This window comes from Podarcis melisellensis (genome assembly GCF_964234715.1).
Source record: "Podarcis melisellensis genome assembly, chromosome: 10".
NCBI classification, from domain to species: Eukaryota; Metazoa; Chordata; class Lepidosauria; order Squamata; family Lacertidae; genus Podarcis; species Podarcis melisellensis.
The window spans coordinates 27,290,447-27,310,641 of NC_138542.1; the positions used below are offsets into that span (position 1 = coordinate 27,290,447).

The following is a 20,195-nucleotide window of genomic DNA, read 5'->3' on the forward strand; positions in this document are numbered from 1 at the left end:
CTCTCTCTCTCTCTCTCTCTCTCTCTCTCTCTCTCTCTCACACACACACACACACAGAGAGAGAGAGAGAGAGAGAGAGAGAGAGAGACTTAATTTTTCATTTACTCATGTGGTGGGATCAGCTGTCAATAAATTTCCTCCCTACTTCACAATTTGAAGGCCAGTCATTATTTCAAGTACAGATGCCATTACAATATTATCACCAGCTGGTAAAATGGCAAAGTTTTAAAACCGCTTGATATATCAATCATATGGTTACTGTATGCATAATCACAAATGTCTTCCCATATAAACTATACACAAGTGTGTATTGTAAGAAAGGTAAAAAGGAGTCCTGGACAGTTAAGTCCAGTCAAAGGCGGCTATGGGGTTGTGGCGCTCATCTCGCTTTCAGGCCGAAGGAGCCAGCGTTTGTCCACAGACAGCTTTCCGGGTAACATTGCCAGTATGACTGAACCGCTTCTGGTGCAACGGAATACCATGATGGAAACCAGAGCGCATGGAAACGCCACCACAGTGGTACCTATTTATCTACTTGCACCGACCTGCTTTCAAACTGCTAGGTTGGCAGGAGCTGGGAAAGAGCAATGGGAGCTCACCCCGTCACAGGGATTTGAACCGCCAACCTTCTGATCAGCAAGCCCAAGAGGCTCAGTGGTTTAGACCACAGTGCCACCTGCATCCTATCTATGCATTATATTGCTGTTCAGATATAATCCTTTACTGGATATACCCTTTGCCAGTATACTGAAGTGCACCTTATGAAGTAATGATTATAATAATTGGGTATCTATTGAGGCTAAACCAAAACAATGACTTTGCAGCTCTGCAAAAACGAGGATCCCTTTCCAACATCCTTCTGGAAGGCTCAAAAAGGGGCAAAGTGTTTTTAGCATGGCTGCATAGATGTACTCCTATTTCCCTTTAGGTTTCATTCTGCATTACCTGTCAGCTGGATGGTGTAGAGTTGGATGGTCTGGTGTTCATCTATTTCTGCAGCGCTATTTCTCTTTAAACTAGTTATTTTCCCATAGAAGCAAGTGAGTTCCTGCATAACCAGATTTGGTCACATGAGATTATCACTGAGAACCAACAAGCTAATTCGGAGTAATGTTCAGGAAGCATTGCCTTCACTCTGAACTGATTTCATTTGGTTTCAGTGATGTTGCTATGTAGCAACACCTGACGGACATGTGATGATGCCATTATTACTAACAAGATACCTAAGCTACTTCTCTTTTAGAAAGAAAAAAGTTCAACAGCTGATGAGGCTATGTAGGCACACTAAACTAGCATGAGAGAATGAGATTTTCAGGGAACATCTTGAACCACCCTAAAACACCATCCAAAATGTTTAGCTGGAACTATCAATCCCTCCACCCACCTGCTTCAGAAATGAGGAATGCATGCATTTATCACAAGATGAAAGTCACATTAGGGAAAGAACACTGACAAAGATGATGGCTGGAATGATTCTGTCAACAGCAACAAAAGAATTCACACACAAAGATGAAAGTACGAATAATTTGCTAAAAGATCACAGAAGAACCAAAGAATATTTCAGCATGTTCCTCTTCAAATGTAAGAAAACTATTATGCCAACAATATTGAGACAGATGTACTTTTACAATGTACCTGCAACTGTTGGGCATGCACAGGAGCGAACGCAGGGACCCATTTGCTGTGTGTTGGGTCTAGGTTAAGCATGGTGAATGGCAGAGGGATCTGCTGTGTAAATCAAGAACATTTCAGCATGGATTGACAATATGGACAGACTAGTTACATACGAACGAATTGCATATTGACGCAAATTAAGAATGGATAAATATGAAGAAATCTGGAAGGAATACTTAAGCGATAAGGCGGGAAGTGGTGGGAAGTAGGGAGGGAGAGGTGGGGAAATATTGTTAAAAGGGTGTAGTTATAGGTATATCAGTACTCAAATCTGAATTGTTAAATTGTATTATTAGTGTTATTGTGGTATTGAAAAAACGATTAAATAATTTTTTTAAAAAAGAACATTTCAGCAGGGACAGCATTAGAATCATGAATCATGAATAGGACTGATGACATTAGTAAATTACATCATATTATTTAATATATCTTTAGGAGCTTATTAAGAGAATTGATGATATTCTCTAACCACATTATATTACTTAATGTAATTACATATATTTGATGATAACAATGAAACGTTAATATTGAAGCAAAAAATATCAATAAAATGGTCGAAGAGGATATGTTTGAATCACCACTTGCTTGACAAGAGTCCTGCTAGAGAACAAATAGCTGTGTGTGGCAGAAAAAGTAGGTTTCATTGAATTTCCATGCGGAACTGCTGCAACTTTTACAGGAGCAGATTGGAACACGTACAGTTTGATTGACTGATTCATGTGTTTCAGGAACAACAAAAACAAAATAGATTGAGACATTCTGTTTTCACTGAGGAATACCCAATTAAGGCAGATGAAATTTAGGATTTAAGAACATAAAAATAGCCCTGCCTGATCTCAGGAAAGGCACATTTTTGCAAAACCGCAAGCGAGACAGGAGGGGGAAAGCCTACCCCTGCTGCTTCCTCCCAGAAATTGGTATTCAAAATCATTCTTCCTCTGAACATGCAAGTAGCCACTGATAGACATATTCCCCATGAATCTGTTCAACTCCTCTGGTTCCATGTCATTTATGTACATAAGAGTACCATACACACAGTTTAGGGGTCACAAATGCCTACTGTGGGTATAGTGATAGTTCTGCATAGTATAGTGATTGTTCTGCATGAACAGAAGTACTTTCCAAACTAAGGCAGCTCATATTTGCAGCCGTTGAACGATCTAGCAAAATGTACTTTAAAAATTGTTGTAGGGAAAACGGCTCAACAACTTATTATAGCTAAGCAACTTAAAAGCAGCTCATTTTGTACATACCTCTTCAGGTTAGCTCTTCGTTCTTCCCCAAACAGGGTAAAATATGGTTTGGGATGCTGCAAAAGAATGAGCTACAACTCAAACCATGTCGTTTCACAGATCCCCCAATGCCTGTATTATGAACTTGGTGGAAACAACCTCAGGATCCAGGAAGAACTGCAGGCACCAAGCAAAACTGAAGAAGCAGAGCTCACTCCATCAGCTCTGCTGCGACAGGCCAGCTCCATCAGGCCTCCTCTCCCTTCAGCTGTCCTCTGGGCGAAGCCATTTCATCAGGCTGCCTCAGTGGGAAAGATAGGAAGCAGGGTACATTGCATCCACTTTTCTGGAGCCCCAGCTCCACCAGGGACCTCCTGCCTCTCAACTGTGCCTGAGTTTCAAGTTTTATTTTCCTCTATCCTCCTTGTTCCTTTTCCTTTGTGTGTTGTATTTTAAATTATTTATTTGAATGTAAGCCTGCAGGTAGGGAGTGTCTTGCTTTGATTTCATGTAACCTGCTCTGGAAGCCTTTTTTGGCTGCTCTAAATAAATAAATGTGCTCTAAATAAATAAATAGATGTACACACACACCCATCTCTACAAAACAGAGTTCACGTGTAACAATAAGCAGCTAGGACTGCTGGCTTATGGTGGATTGTTGTGCATAAGAAACTTCCTAGTTTATCACTCCTGCTTCATTCCTTCCCAGGAATGAGTAGAGAAACAAAGTAAGACATGGTTGTGCTCAACCTCCCATTACATCCAAACCTAAGATCAAAGCATGTTGCACTCCAACAAGCCAGGTTTGGAAGCCAGGAACAAACCACGGTTTAAGGCTGGCTAGCAATCATGGCTTGCACAACCCTGGGTTTGGTTATAACAAGAAGCCAAGTTTGGTTCTCCCAATTGTGTCAGAGGAGTAACGAAGCTGGAGTAAGCAAATAGTGTGTCTGCACACAATAAACCATGTTACACCAGCAACCCTAGTTACTTGTGACATAAGAATGTGGCCAAAGTACACCACAATTAGTGTGCATATTTAATCCGTATTAGCTGTTAATATAGTTACTTCAGTGCCAAAGGCAGAAAAATACCACCTTTCCCCTTCCCTTGTGGTCAATGACAATTGCATATTAATTTGATAACAATTTGTATTTTTTCTCTTTCGTAACACCCAAAACCTACTACTTGAGATGTCTAAATGGTAAAGGACCCCTGGACATTTAAGTCCAGTCAAAGGCGACTATGGGGTGCGACGCTCATCTTGCTTCAGGCCAAGGGAGCTGGCGTTTGTCCACAGACAGCTTTCTGGGTCATGTGGCCAGCATGACTTAACTGCTTCTGGCACAACGGAACACCGTGACGGAAGCCAGAGCGCACAGAAACGCCGTTTACCTTCCCGCCACAGTGGTACCTGTTTATCTACTTGCGCTGATGTACTTTCAAACTACTAGGTTGGCAGGAGCTGGGACAGAGCAACGGGAGCTCACTCCATTGCGAGGATTCACACCGCCAACCTTCCGATCAGCAAGCCCCAGAGGCTCAGTGGTTTAGACCACAGTGCGACCTGCGTCTACTGTACTCCACCTAATGGTAGAACCAGCCCTGATTGAAATGACACAGTCATACTGAAATAGTATTTGTTCTAGATCACATTGGTTAAAGGATTCAAACTGCCATGAAACTTTAGTAGTTATGGAATGATTTCCTCCTACCTGAGGTATTTTTCTTTCTGACACAGAAAGGAATGTACCTAGATTCCACCAAGCGCTAAGTGTCTTTCTGGTTCAGAATATATTTTTGATAATAGATAATATAAGTCCACACATAAAGGCCATGACAAACTCTACAATATTTCAATCTTTAATTATTTAAGGGTGTTGTAACAATTATTCCCCTATGAAAGCATTAGCACTGAAGAACAGCACATTTATTGTCATATAAAACACTTCCACATCAATGGTTAATTCCAAACAGCAATCCAAAAACAAAGGATGAATTAATAAAAGCACATTTAATTATTAACAATTATGAAGCCACGAAAGACAAATGACACAACAATTAAATCAAAAAGCAATTATTTTGCATAGACACCAAGTAGTATCCATATAATTAAATTAAATTATCAGACATAAATTATTATTTATTATTTTATTCTGTTAACTACAAGGTAATAGAACATTAACATGGACATTTTTAAACAATAACAACAACAACAATACAATCAACACATTAAACTTGTTTGAGAATTTTAGAAATGTCTATTTTGTTCTCCTTTTTCAACACAATTATGCGCTGGATGGAGTGTCAAGTGTTTAGAGTCTTTTGATTTCATTGTATGAATTATGTCAGACACTGGCAGATCATTCTTTTCTCCCAAAGCATTAAATAAAATCAGCAATCAGCGTATAGTAAGACTGAAGTTAGTAAACAAATCATTGGACAAATATCAGTAATGAGGTATTCTGACGCTTGACAATATTCAGCAGCAGAGGAAGAAGTACGTAGTTGGTTTTGAAAGCAAGATCCTGACTTCCCTTTTAATATAAAAGACTATTAAAAATATAAATACTTTCAGGCACTATAATAAGTGAGTGGAGGCACTTTTATGACAGAAAATTCCATCTTTACATTAACACGGGTCAAATAAATATTCTTTTACTTATATATACTTCATCTGACTCCAAGGACTACTGAAGCCAAGAACAGATGGTGGCCCCTGACGTAATGGTGAAAGGGGTTGAAATATATAAACACAGAAGAGGATTGATAATATCTACTGCTTCTTGATCTACAAAATAAAAGGAAGCTAAAAACTGCACAGTAAATCTTATTTGTACATAATTTCAATAAACAGAATTAGTTACATCCTGAGCAAGTTAGTTGCACTTGGACCCCACTGACAACAAGGAGAAATATCACGAGGAGAAGGAGTTTGGATTTGATATCCCGCTTTATCACTACCCAAAGGAGTCTCAGAGTGGCTAACATTCTCCTTTCCCTTCCTCCCCCACAACAAACACTCTGTGAGGTGAGTGAGGCTGAGAGACTTCACAGAAGTGTGACTAGCCCAAGGTCACCCAGCAGCTGCATGTGGAGGAGCGGGGAAGCGAACCCGGTTCACCAGATTACGAGACTACCGCTCTTAACCACTACACCACACTGGCTCTCAGCAATCATGACTAACTTCCCACTGATTTTAATGGAGCCCAAATGCAATGAACTTGCTCTGGATCCAGCCCAATGTACTGCTGAATTAATGCATTTAGGATAAAAATGTCAGTTCACTTATAAAGCCTTATGAGAGAGAACAGAAACCCATCTAGGAGTAAATACAGAAGTTCACAGCTTCACCAAGTTGGTTGGTTACTTCCATTCACATGAGAGGGTATTGGAGCTACAAATGAAGACAAAAGTAGCTTCACATATTCTAATAAACTTAGAGCCTAAATAATTTTCTATTGCATTTACTTTTAACTGAGTAAAACTATTATTCTTTCCAGTACTGGCGGCTTTGCCATGTCTTGATCTTATTTTCATTTATGTTCTAGAATCCATGCCTCGCTAATTGGGTTACTGGCATATTCATGCATTAGTTCCAACATCATTAGTTTTTACCATTTCAGAGAGTCATTAAGGAAAATAAATATTACGAGGTATGACCCAGACACATCTTTAGCACCACTGAATTCAAATGGAGAGAATTCAGCCAGAGTTTAATTTTACAATTTTACAATTGTAATGAGTGCAATTTAAGCATGGAAATGCTTTGCAAAATATTCTGGTGCTGAATGTTCAGTATGCTTTAGATTGAAAGTTCTATTTGCAGCATGAAAAGGTTTTAAGAATTACTTAAATATTTTTGGGCATATAAAATATTTCTTTATAAAATTGACTTCGAAACAGCGGAAGAAAAATAACTGCAAATGGATATTATAGTATTAACCTGATAGATATTGACATAGTTAAAGAGAATGCTGAACAATTTTGCTTGCAAAATTGTTGTTAATAAAACCAGAGGCTTCTAATAAATGCAGTGAGTTTTCCAGCACGATCTGCTTAGCTAGACTAATCAGTGTTGTTCTGTTATCCAGTAACTCCCACTATCCAATTCTACTCCCAAAATAATAGTATTGTGATTATGCTAAGAACATGACTCAAGCATCTTTAACTACAACCTACTTAGGGCTCATCCATGCTTACCTTAGCTCCGCACAGGTCTGAACTTTCCAAGTCTGAGTGTCTGAGCGCTTTTGTTTCTTGCCCCAGCACTTTCTCCATGAAAACCTGCTCTTTACCATTGAATCGGAGCAAATGGCAATCTGCAGAAAACCTGAAGTGCTGTTTGCTCCAATTCAGTGGTAAAGATTGGGTTTTCCTGAGGGAAAATAGCACTTGGGCACACACTGGGAAAGTGCAAACCTGTGTGGTAAGCATGGATAAGCCCATTAACTGCTTAACTTTGGCTGGATAATTCACATTTTTTGGGAGGGGAATGGCACTTGTGAAAGCATCAATGGCAATAGCTATGTATGTTTTTGGTACAACCAAGGTGTGATCTTGTTCAAACACAACAATAAAACATGCCTTGTTGCTCTCCCCTTTGTGTGTGAAGGGAGGAGACTTAAATCTCATTGGTTTGTTCTAAACCATTTTTTCCCCATTTCATCTGAACTCAGGCAACTGCAGTCTGTACAAACCAGGAATAGATACTTTAAATATCCTTACTCACACACAAATAAGACGGGGGGGGGGAGGCGGGGACACAATCCCTAGACATGTGCAGACTAATGCTTATAACTTCAAATCAAAATCTATCTGAACCATAAAATGAAGGCTGTTGTATTTTATACACAATGCAGTATTATACATATTTCTGTAGCCAACAAATATGAGTCTTTATCACACACTGTATGGATGGCATGGTATACATTACTGAATATAAGGCAAGCCAGCTATATACACAACAAAGAGTGTTCATTATTTTCTATGTACAAAAATAAATATGTAGAAAACATTATAGACTTTTACGCTGACTTTTAAACAAGTCCCCCTTTTCGTTGTCTTCAAAACCAGTTAGTAACAAAAAGCTTAGTCACTCTTGATGATCAGAAACCTACATGTTTGTTCCCACACCCTAGAGTGTACAAAGCATCAACTTGACTTCTATTAGAGTCACTGAAATTGCCACCATTGACTAGCCACTTCCAAGGCTTGTAGCAATGCAGCAGTTACAGGGGTTTACACCAAGTAGCAAACTACATATACAAAATGCATGCTGAATGCACTGTTCTTCTTGTATTTAAACAAAACTTCTACTTAATAAACAAAAAGGCAAAGGGGAAAGGAAGAAAGTAAAATAAACATGATAGTGAATACTACCGTACCGATTTCCATGGTCCACGATGCCATGAAACTTCAACAGGACACGCATGTATGTTGCACTGTGCTCTTTCAGGTGGTTTCTCTAACAGTTCACAGTTTTGATCATTCAGCACTTGACCATTTGCAAGCTGACAGATCACCAGTCGTGTCTTTATTCCATCGCCACATGTCTGAGTACACTGGAAGTTAAATACAGATCAGCATTTTCATGAATGGCACTGTTATCAAGAAGAGCCTGTAGTTTATTGCTAATAATTTTAATTATCAAAGACATCTGTATTCCTTATTCCAATCAGCTGTGTGTGGCATTCATTGGGCTTATCCTTTCCATATGAGGAAAACAAAACTGGTGTAGCCATTTCTTTTACATAAATGTGTATACTGCCTGGTTATCTAGAACTGGTGTTTTTTTTGTAAGGAAAATAGCTATATTAGCGTTGTTCTTACGTGGTTAGGCTGATACAAGGTGATTGATCCAAGGTCACTTCATGGGTGAGTGGAAATGTAAACCCTGGTTCCCCAGGTCCTAGCCCAACAGTCTAAGAACAACTACTATGAGTATTACCATAGAATGCTTTTTCAAAAAAGAACTAGCTAAAAGAGGAAGCCTATATGGGTCTAATGGGTTTACTCCCAGCAAGTGTAGTGAGTTGCAGCCTGTTTTATATACCTGTAGAAAAGGCGTACAATAAAGAAGACATAGATATTTGAGAAGCATGACACAAAATGACAGGTGAAAACAGAAGAAGATAAGGGGGGGGTGGATTATTGGAAATGAGATGGAATATCCACTGTTAAAAATACAACAGACAGCAGTGAAATTAACGTTTCTTTACTATGCTAAAACATCTGCAAGTCAGCCTCATTCTCATTCCCTACTTGTGAACCAGGGCTGGGTTTGTCTAGAAAATGGACTAAATTGGTAACAAATGTTATATTGCTGGGTTCATAATGCTGCGTGGAATTTGTCTAACATCAAATAGTAAGTTAGAAAGCATTAATAGAAATAAATACTCTTTTTTAACCAAATGGAGTCTAATCATCTTACTTCTCCCCAGTCCCCATAGTTCCATCTTGGACAGGGACCAGAATCGCAATGGCTGGAGTCAGGTGGTTTCAGTGCTTCATCACAGAAGCTAGCACTTCTTCCTTCCTCATCTTGGCACACCACGACCCGGCGGTGAAATCCACCAGCACAAGTACTTGAGCACTAGGAGGCAATAAACACAATATGCTGCCCTAGTTGTGTGAATACCAAAAGAATACAATGATCCAGTTCACACTTAGCACAAAACGCAGTGGATACACACAGGTGTGTTGGGTCGAGGAAATGAGATCAGAGTCCCTTTGCTCCATCTTTGGTCCTGCATCTGCTGTGGTGGCTGTGAGCCGCTCTGAGCCCAGCTCCGGTAGGGGAGGACGGGATACAAATAAAAACTTATTATTATTGGCTAAGTGTGCCAACTGAATTCAGGCATGAGGTTTGTGGTGCTTCAGACAAACCAGGAGCTGCAACAAAGGCTTGCTCTTGGCTTACAGTTTGTGGTTTGTATGGAGTAGACAAAGTACAAGCTTGGGTTCAGACAGCACACAAAGTACAACCATGGCTTAGCTCACAGCTGCACCGCAGCAGCAGGTCTATAGGAGGAGCAAAGTGGCAGCAATCTCCTCTCTGGAAGACTGTATTTTCACACTATGCCATCCTTCAGTTTAGAGCAAGGAAGGAGAACCTGGTTTGCACCTAAAATATAACATCAGGGTTATATATAGTTGTGGTGTTCAGTGAGGGAAGGGAAACATGTAAGGAAGATTACAGTATATGTGTTGACAGTTTGCATGTGGACACCTCTGGATCAGGGACCTACAGGATGGAAAAAGTGAACGGCAGCAAGATCTGTTCACCTTTAAAGCCCTAAAAGGCCTCGGCCCAGTATAGCTGAAAGAGTGTCTCCACCCCCATCGTTCAGCCTGGACACTGAGGTCCAGCTCCGAGGGCCTTCTTGCGGTTCCCTCACGGTAAGAAGTGGGGTTACAGGGAACCAGGCAGAGGGCCTTCTCGGTAGTGGTGCCTGCCCTGTGGAACACCCTCCCATCAGATGTCAAGGAAATAAACAACTATCTGACTTTTAGAAGATATATGAAGGCAGCTCTGTTTGATATTTTATCACCTTTTTTCTGTTGGGAGCTGCCCAGAGTGGCTGGGGAAACCCAGCCAGATGGGTGGGGTAATCATCATCATCATCATCATCATCAAATGTTTGCAGAAAAATGTACACAGACAATGATTTACTTACTGCTCCCCATGGTCCTGTTCTCCACTGGTTTCCTTGAGGAGAGTGGTGATTCCTTGAGTTTACATTGTCATGTGAATCATGGACCTTGTGTATTGGAGGATAATCCTGGTGGTTTGGATGTTCACGTGTATCCGGATTGTGGTGATAAACTGGCTGGCAGGGTGGCATGTTACATTCTTGTTCTTTTGCAGGGTGGCCTTCGGGATCACAGTAATTCTCATCAATTTGTTGATGGTGGTTGACACAGACAACTTGCCTTGTTACTATTCCATTACCACATGTAACTGTGCACTGACCAAAAATTAACCCAACATTTATGTGACACAACGTAACAGGAAAAAGTGATAACCAATGATTAACAATTATTTTTAAAAATTGCAATTAACAATTATCTACATTTGTGGAGCAAGGGTCAAAGCAACTCTACGCATGCCTCACCAGAAATTAAACATAGGAAGTCTTTCTACCTAGGTGTACACTGGCGTTCTAATATAAAATAGGAAAACAAAAAACGAAATGGGAAAAAGAGTAATATTTACAGGTGACCAGCTTCCAGATTGCCAAACACCACAGGGACTAAAGCAGCTTGAAAGTTCTTCGGGTCGTGGCAAATGTGCACAAAATGATTCTTCTGCTACTCTGCCATGACCATCCCGGCAGCTTACGTAACGAGCGTGGTTCCCCTTCCCACAAGATGCGGAACACTGCAAAGACAGACCAAAACTGTTCTAACCAAACAGGAACATACTCAGGACCCAGAGTGAAGAAACCTCTCCTTCCCTAAGTGTAGCTAGGGTATGTTCCTTAGTTAGGGATGGCATGCTAGTCAGCTGGGCGCCTATGGTCAAATACTGCCAAATATTCAATGAAGTCAAGAATGTCACTGTGTAGTTGGCAGTTTACCTAGATTATTTTCATTATGGTGCCATTTGTTAGCACTTGACTCCCTAGCCCTGCAGCTGTCAAGGTAAGCCATCCTGCACAACAAGACTTCTTATAGTGGCCTTGCTTGAACCCCAACCGGAACAAAGGACCCTGACCAGGACGACCCATCTTACTCGGACAGCAGGTGGGCTGTTCTATTACTGATCCTTGCCCCATGCCAAGTCAACCCCATGTTCTTGCTGTAAATTGCAGCCTGTTTTTTTTTTTTAACCCACAACTAGTCTGCCTACCCATTATTCTGCTCCTGGGGACAAGGTGTCCTATGCATGGTGCACAATTTGAAACAAGAGATAAGACCAGCAAACAAATGCATAATGTTGTACTATAAACGTTGCAAAACAAATGGGCTAAATTAATTTGCCGAAAAGCGATGCAGGAGTTTTTCATCTCTTTTTCATATCAAGAGAAGACAATTCTTAGGATCTTATCCTTATCCCAGTTTACATTTTGAAATGGAGAAGTTTAAGTAATTGTGAAATAAAGAAGGAAAATGCATGTTTGATTGCACCATTGCAACATCACTCACTGGAGTCCATGATCCATATCTCCACTGAGCCGCTTTATCAGTCTGGATCACAGGAAGTGATGTTGGCCACAGCTTGATGGTCTCTGGACAAGAAGCCATTTCACATTCCTAAAGGTGACAAAGTACATTTTGGAAACATGAGATGGCTGGTAGGGTAGAATAAAACTCACTTAATTGTTATTTTTTCACAGCACTTTCTCTAAATACTTGTTTTGCTTACTTGGCTGTCTCCTGGACGAATTGCAGCGCTGCACTCTCTGTTATCGTCCAAAATAGTTCCATAAATGCTAGCAACACATTTGACTGCACGCACTTGATACCCATGCCCACATGTGACAGAGCACTAAACACAAACAATTCCATAAAGATAGAACAGATTAGACTTAGGATCCACAGAGATAAATGGAAAATTCTTCAGTTCCAACTGTTGCTAACCATGTATTCCTCTTCTTAAATTTCTACAATGGATTCCTATACTGCTTTGAATGAATTTGAAGGTTCTAGCTCTTGCCTTTAGAGCTCTCTATCTCCTGGTTCTCTTTCTCTCTATATATATTCTCTTCTCCCATAAGTTCCTCCATTGCCTGTTTGTCAAGTTCTCCACCTGATCCTCAAAGTCTTTCATCAAATATTCTTAGGCCATGTACAAAGACTTAGGCTGTAATAAAGATTTTTTGGAGCATCGTTAACCTCAGTGTACCTGTCCCCCTGTCTTTACAGAAATGGTTTAAGAAGAAGCATTTTAGTGGTGAAATGCTTGAAAATAATATTATGTAAGGACTTCTATGTACTCACTGCTCCCCAGGGTCCCACTTGCCAAGCTGCACATTCATTAAGTTCACATGCTGTCACTGAATGTGGCATAGAGTTTGGATTGCAGAAAACGTTTTCCAGTTGTTCGTCATTCAGTTGACACCATACTTGTCGATGCCTCATTCCCTTCCCACAAGTCACAGGACACTAGGCAGAGTATCAGAGATGGTAAAAGGATTTGAGTGTTATTTGTTGATTGATTCATGCAGCTTTTATATTACATCTCCTCCTCCAACAAGGCTCTTGGAAGTAACAAACAAAGTAATAAAATCTGCATAAGTAAAAAGAAAAATCCTAACTTTTATTATCACCCGCTATAAGTTCCTCACACTAATAGCATGTTAAACCTATGTTAAAAGCACAAAAATCAGCAAACCTATCATGCCACTCCCTGCCAGGTGTCTGACAGCTGTTTTAGAGGTGGGTGCCTGCCACTGCCACTTTTAAATGTGAGTCAAGCTTTGCTCCCATCCATGGCAACCTAAAATGTACTGTCCAGCCCACAGAATTATGAAATATATTGATTTTAAGTGAGGAGTGGGAGCTGGGTAAGTAATGAGTTTGGGCAAAAGGAATTTAAGTTGAGAAGGGATCCTAGGATGATGAGAACTCCAAACTCAGCCTAAAGGCGCAGTTCACCAGGAATCTCTGGCAATAAGAGACCTATTGGCATTCTGAGTATCCTTAGCACCGAGTGGAAAGGGCTTAATGGCTTCAAAACAGTGAAGTCAATCTGCACACATTACCTCGCTCCAATCACTAGTGGTCCAGCTGGGGCACAAGAACTCGTTGCAGCTCTCCGTAATAATCTTTGGAAGTTCGTGACACTCTCTATCTGCCAGCCGGCGGCCAAAGTTGTTCATACAAAAAGCTTCTCTGGTTCTCGCACCTCGTCCACAACTCCTCGAACACTGGTTTAATCGAGAAAAGACAAGAAACCTATTATTATAAAATAAACAAGTGTGTGTTAAGGAATAGAAGCACAGATATACATCAATGCATGCTTTGGGCTGGAAAAGATTTAGCATCTTGTTCTGCGGTTGTTATAAACTGTTGAATGAATGCTTAAAAAAAATTCTTATGTTCGAAAACAGCCGGTGGTTTACACACGAATGGAGCTTTCTGTTGCTTATCAGAAAATACAGTGAGGCTACAGGACACTTTTTAATGCAAAAGCGAATCATAGGAAGGTTCTAGATCTGTACCTCGGACCATCCTGTGTAATGCCAGCTTGTTAGAAGACAGTCTCCATGACAGGGTTCTCGGATTGGTGGTTTCTGTTGATCAGCACAGTATTTATCATCCACTGGAACACTCAGTCCCTTTGAAACAGAGTACTTCATACAGTGGATGTCTAAAGATCGAAACCCCGGGCCACACCGAGTTGAACACTCACTTTTGCCAGTGTTATGCCACCTATAAGTATAAACTATTATATAAAACTAAATATGTTTTAGTGTGTAAAGGTAACCTAAATTATGAAGGTCTTCAAATAGAATGGGGAGCAAACAAACAAACATTAAGCTTACTTTTTATTATTTGTAATCATTCAATGCAAGAAACAAAAACTCAAGGAATTTTTTAAACACTTAAGGAAATCATATAAAAAAAAATCCAAACACAGTGAATTAAATGAGTTTGTGGAACACAAAAGGAAATCCAGAATATGTAACAGTTTGAGTTAACGTTAATCTAGTCATACAATTTGATAAATGTTTATACCTTAATTCACATTCTGTATTACACTGTTCTGTTACGGCTGTGGGACGGGTTATATGCTCACATCTTTGGTCAGAGACCACCAAATGATCACTCCTTCGTATGCATGTAACCTTCCTCCTGTGAAGACCTTAAATAAAAGGTTTAGAAAAAGTTAAAGATGAGATTTATACAGGATGAAAGTAGATTTTATTTCAGGCTTTAATCTCATCAAAGCTTAATCTCATCAAAATTTGCAATAAACATTTTAGTTCCCCTCCCCATCTACCTTCCTTGTTCACTTCAGAGAGCTGACAGTCTCCAACATCAGGGAGGAGACTCAGCATTGATAAAACTGAGGTAGCCATGAGGAGTTCGATTCAGAAGTTTTCAGCTCCATTTGAATTAAACACAGCCTGTCATATTATTTGAGCCCAATATGTGGTTAATCTTACTTATGGTTTGTTTGAAACAGACACCAACCTGTGAGTTATGAAGCTGTTGTGTTTAAACAAACATTGGTTAACATCAACCACATTTTAGGACTGAATTACTTACTAAACTGGAGTTAATTAAAACCAGTGAAAGCTGCCCATCTCTTTGCAGTCTTGCCTTGAGGAGGAAGGGAGAAGTGTGAAAGTGAGAGGCTCAACTCTATTCCTGCCACACTAGTAGTTTAGCACAACACCAAAACACAGGGATCGTACATATAATTTGCAACTTAGTTATGAACAGGACAGCATTCACAAAATGCAAATTTTCTTGCATGGACATTTCATAAAGATGGGAGCTTCTCCCTAAGCTTCTTGGTATACTGAACTAGAAATGTCATTTATTTATTTTTATTTTTTTAAATTTGTTTTCATTGAAAGATTCTCATGGATAACAAGGGTACATACAACATCTCTGTTTTCAATTCATAAGATCTTTTCTACAGGCCAGTTACATTTGGGGTGAGACATTGCTCTGTTAAGCATTGTGAGGTTGGGAGGAAAGAACTGGTGAGTGAGAGGGGGAGAAAGAGGGGGGGATAATGTTATTTCAATCTTTTGTGTCTAGAGGTTCTTTATTTGTCTGTCTGTCTGTCTGTTTGTTTGTTTGTTTGTTTTGGTTGGTGGTAGAGATGCTGGGAAACCCAGAGCACAGTTGGTTGCATTCAGTGAATCACAAAGTGTTTTGTTTGTGTATGAGAGGGGGTGGGGGGTGCTGGGTCAATTTAGCCATATCAGTCTACATGCTGTCAGGGGGATTGTGTTGCTGTCTTGCATATGTAATAAAAGGAAGCCACACAAGGGTGAAGGCATCCTCTTTTACTTGTCCCCATCTAGTAGAAGCATCATTTCCGATTATTTTTCCATTGTTCCAAAGTTTTTAAAATCAGAATTTCCTTGCTTTTAAACAGTGAATCTTAGGAAAATTATGAAGACGGTCTACCAAGTTGCGACCTACACAAAACTATGTTTCGCACACACTTCCATGATCAAACCACAGCAAGGTGAAAGAGAAATAAATATAATTTATAGCAGGTTAACAACAAGAAATTTTGAAATATCTTAAAAATCACATCAACCAAGGAAACGACAATACCTTGACACATTTTGCTGCAGTCCTGCCAAAGCCCATAGGGGTCCCATATAAACAGATCCTGGCCTTCTTCTACAGGAACATTGAATGAGTAGCGAATGTCGGGGTTGTATAAATTCCCTACGCACAACACCTAAACAAAGATGTTTTAAAAACTGTTTTTCAATGAATTTTTCCTCACTCCTGGTGCATAAAAAAATGCAAATGCGTACTATTAATTAACATATTGAAGATTCACCTGCAAAAGAATCTCCTCTTCCAGCTGGCCAGTGCTGTTTATTCGCTCCACTGTGTTGTTTGACCCACTGTACTCAAAATTAGTTCCGTACATACTGATTTCTTTTTTAGACAAGCTCACAACAAAATTTCCATTCAGGAAAAAATGCCCCTGAGTGTTGGATAATGCTATAACAACATTAACAGAAACAATCACCATTAGTGCATCTTTCCTTCATACTTACATGCATTTTGCACATTGGTAATGATTTAAATATTGCTAGGGAATTACAATATGGAACATTAAAACAAATTCCAAGATTCAATTAATTGTAAGAATTAATCTGATAAATACCACTGAACATGGTAAAATACCACTGAGTCAGCTTATAGTAATATTATGCAAAGGTGTTCAAGAGAGTCTTAGGGCTGTTGGATTTCTCATAGGGAATAAAGCCAGTAATGGATTATCTGAAACACTTACCAAGATAGTTGTCGTCTTCTGGCTTCCCTGAATAGCTGTGCTGATGTATGTCAAGGTTTGTTGCTCCTTTGGGAATTTTTACTACAATGTTATAGCCTAGAATATAATTAAACTTAAATTAATCCTATGAAAGATTATGCTTGTAAACAATAAACTTCCCAAGAGAAGTGATAAACCTGAAGAGAAATTAAAGCAGCTTTTTGGTTTGTTTGTTTTTGTCCCCTGCCAGAATAACAAGTTACCGCTAGATAATCACTTCCAAGGAGCAACAGAAACAATTTATTCCCTATATAATATTGCTTTGTTTATTAATTATCTTAATCACAAGCCATAACAACAAAGACAAAATAAGAAAAAGAAAATTATGTATCTCACAAGTAAAAACACAGCATTGGTAATGCATGTTTGGGTTAAAGGTGGGCCCCAGGTCTGAAAAAAGTTTCGAACTACTGATTTAAACCATTAAAATATGTGGCACTATACTAAACTTGCTCATAACACTCCAACAGCTTTCCTTTCTGTAGCTGGGTTTGGGAATGAAATGAAAGTGATGTTAGAAATAAAAAATATTATAATATAGGGGTTTGAAATTACAGCCTTTTTTGAAAGGAAAATATGTCTGGCATAGTGGACAGCATTGTGGAATGTAGAAAAAACGATTTAATGCCAATATTTATTATTTTAATTTTGAATTGTTTGAATTCGCTACTAGAAAAACACAGCTGACTGCACACACACAAAATCAAACTTGAGAATCTGTTTGGCATATGAAAGCCAGTGTCATATGCAATTAAATATGTAAATAGATAGATGGATATCAAGAAACATACCATAATGAGCGCTATTGAAAGTTCCTGCAAGAGTTCTACATGAAGAATCATCACCACCACAGATTCCACATTTATCTCGCCTTGCCTTAGAGTTTAACACATGATCACAGCCTGCTTGCTATGGAAACATGTCAAAATGTTTTTAAGTACATGCAACAGCATTCAATTTACAGGTAATTCAAATTGCTCATTTTAACCTCTCATTCCTCACACCTTGCAAGTAATAATTCATTTAACAATTCTCATAATCAATAATGCATTTGGTGCTGTGTTGCAACAATGACTAGCTTTACTAGTCTATAAAAGAAGATTTCCAAACAAACGAGCACACCAAAACCATACTTCTAATTCAAGTCTGTTACAACAACAAAATATGAAAAGCACAGGTGTGCTGGATTGTATCTAGGAGCGTGTTCGAAACAAATGGAGAGGTTGTGCTCAGGGGAGGAACAATCAGAAACGGGGGTGTGGCAATAAAAAACACCCACCAACGTGTCATCACACACATCATCTGTCTGCAAATGTTTTTTTGTTTATTAATTGGATTTTCCATGCTCAGGGAAAATTCAGGTTTAATATGAAAAAGTGTGTGGACTGGCATTTTTATGATGACAACATCATATGGACATTGCTGTACATGTATGTTTGTGTGTGTGATCAGGAAGCTCCCTATGAACTTGATTTTGTGGGCAACAGTTCACAATACCAATTTCAGGATGTCAGTTTTATCAACTCCAACTAGGTTGGGTGTTTGTTTTCTAATGACCACTGTTTTTAGCACTATTTGTACTTCTCTATCTTTCATTTCCCTCTGACCTCTCGCTGTTTACAACTCCACCTCCCAACAATGCACACATATGACATCTGCTATAGTTCATGAAAGCTTATGCCATAATAAATATGTTAGGACTTTAAGGCACCACAAAACTCCTTGCTGCTCTCAAACAGTTTCCAAAAAGATTTGTGTTGTTTTAGTGAACTCAATTACCCTGCATAAGCCTTGCACACATATATCATGAGTGTCTGTTCCACATGGAGTACCATCAACAACCCTGTCTTTCAGTTGATAGTAGGATGTTGTGCCAGAAACACGGCAAAAAAGCTTACAGCGATCCTTCGTAGAAACTGTTGGGACAAAAAAAGCCAAGTATGTTTTTTGTCACATGTGAAATTTTACGCAAATAAATATTTAGTTTAAAGAGGAAGTTTCTCATTACTTACTGCCAGTGTATTTTGGAAGCCAACGCACGGTAGATGTTAGCCCGTTGATGTTGAAATGTTTACCATCAAACTCGGAGCACTGCTGCTCCCGAAAATCTTTTCTGCCTTTGGGACATGAATCAGTATTACAGGATCGAAATTTCATCCTGCGGCCAACGCAGTATTGTCCTCCATGCTTTGGCCTAATGAAAATTGCATTGCAAGCATGTTAAGCAGAGACAGACAGTCACATTCAAAACAAACTTTCCAAAGAGATCTTACTGATTTAATCTAAATAACATGGATGGCTTTAAAAGACGATTGGACAAATTCATGAAGGAGAAGGCTATCAATGGCTAGGCTTTGCCTGCAGAGGTAGTGATACTTCTGAATACCAGTTGCTTGAAATGACAGGGAGGAAGACTGCTCTTGTGCTCAGGTCCTCCTTGTGGGTTTCCTACAGGTTGGCCACTGTGAAAACAGGATGCTGGACTAGATGGGCCATTGGCCAGACTCAGCAGGATCTTCTTAAGTTCTTAAGGTGATGGCCACCATTGCATAGCTTTAACAGACTTCTATCACAACACTATAAACAATATTTTCAGAACTAAACTACACTGCTGTGATTTTCGTTTATTTGAATACACACACACACACACACACACAGCCTTTCAATTAAAAATTTCCAGAGCAGCTTTCAATAGGTAATAAAACACATTGCAAGCAAGAATATTTAACACAGCTTAACAGCTGTAATGTGCATCATGGTGGGAAGCCATTTATACAATTGCAAAGTGAATGGGAATTAAATATAAAATGTCATCATTGCATAAGCATGAATTTTTACAAACCCCACCACATTATTCTTAGGCTTCACTATCCACTGCCAAAATGCCAGGATTAAACAAACCAACTATTACAATATACACAATAAAGATAGCTTATGTTTCATTTGGCTTTGGGTAATGCACTATTTATAATTTCTGCCTTTAAATTTCAAAAGACACATAGAAATTATGATCCAAGTATGGTAATGTGTCTTTAAGAGCTCGAACAGGCATGCTACTCTTGATAGATGATTCAAAGTATAGCAGTTTGAAAGCATACCAGTGCGAGTAGATAAACAGGTACCGCTGCAGTGGGAAGGTAAACAGTGTTTTCATGCGCTCTGGCACTCGTCATGGTGTCCTGTTGTGCCAGAAGCGGCTTAGTCATGCTGGCCACATGACCTGAAAAGCTGTCTGCGAACAAATGCCGGCTCCCTCGGCCTAAACTAAGATGAGTGCCTCATCCCATAGTCACCTTTACCTTTTA

General features: G+C 39.4%; 1 protein-coding gene across 4 annotated transcripts in view; it reads right to left on the reverse strand.

The window, feature by feature from the left end:
* ADAMTS20 (ADAM metallopeptidase with thrombospondin type 1 motif 20) overlaps window positions 1-20,195 on the reverse strand; it is a 77,561-nt gene that overhangs the window by 23,400 nt on the left and 33,966 nt on the right. For all 4 annotated transcript variants that reach the window (XM_081928909.1, XM_081928908.1, XM_081928910.1 and 1 more), the window contains 16 exons: window positions 18,903-19,084; window positions 18,670-18,806; window positions 17,682-17,799; window positions 16,852-16,947; window positions 16,390-16,556; window positions 16,155-16,284; window positions 14,592-14,718; window positions 14,075-14,285; window positions 13,616-13,780; window positions 12,852-13,016; window positions 12,277-12,399; window positions 12,057-12,164; window positions 11,125-11,289; window positions 10,586-10,876; window positions 9,340-9,501; window positions 8,294-8,470 (listed from right to left, as the gene is read on the reverse strand). In XM_081928909.1, coding sequence (XP_081785035.1) covers window positions 8,294-8,470; window positions 9,340-9,501; window positions 10,586-10,876; window positions 11,125-11,289; window positions 12,057-12,164; window positions 12,277-12,399; window positions 12,852-13,016; window positions 13,616-13,780; window positions 14,075-14,285; window positions 14,592-14,718; window positions 16,155-16,284; window positions 16,390-16,556; window positions 16,852-16,947; window positions 17,682-17,799; window positions 18,670-18,806; window positions 18,903-19,084 — 2,524 coding nt within the window. The remainder of the gene's footprint in view (window positions 1-8,293; window positions 8,471-9,339; window positions 9,502-10,585; window positions 10,877-11,124; window positions 11,290-12,056; window positions 12,165-12,276; window positions 12,400-12,851; window positions 13,017-13,615; window positions 13,781-14,074; window positions 14,286-14,591; window positions 14,719-16,154; window positions 16,285-16,389; window positions 16,557-16,851; window positions 16,948-17,681; window positions 17,800-18,669; window positions 18,807-18,902; window positions 19,085-20,195) is intronic.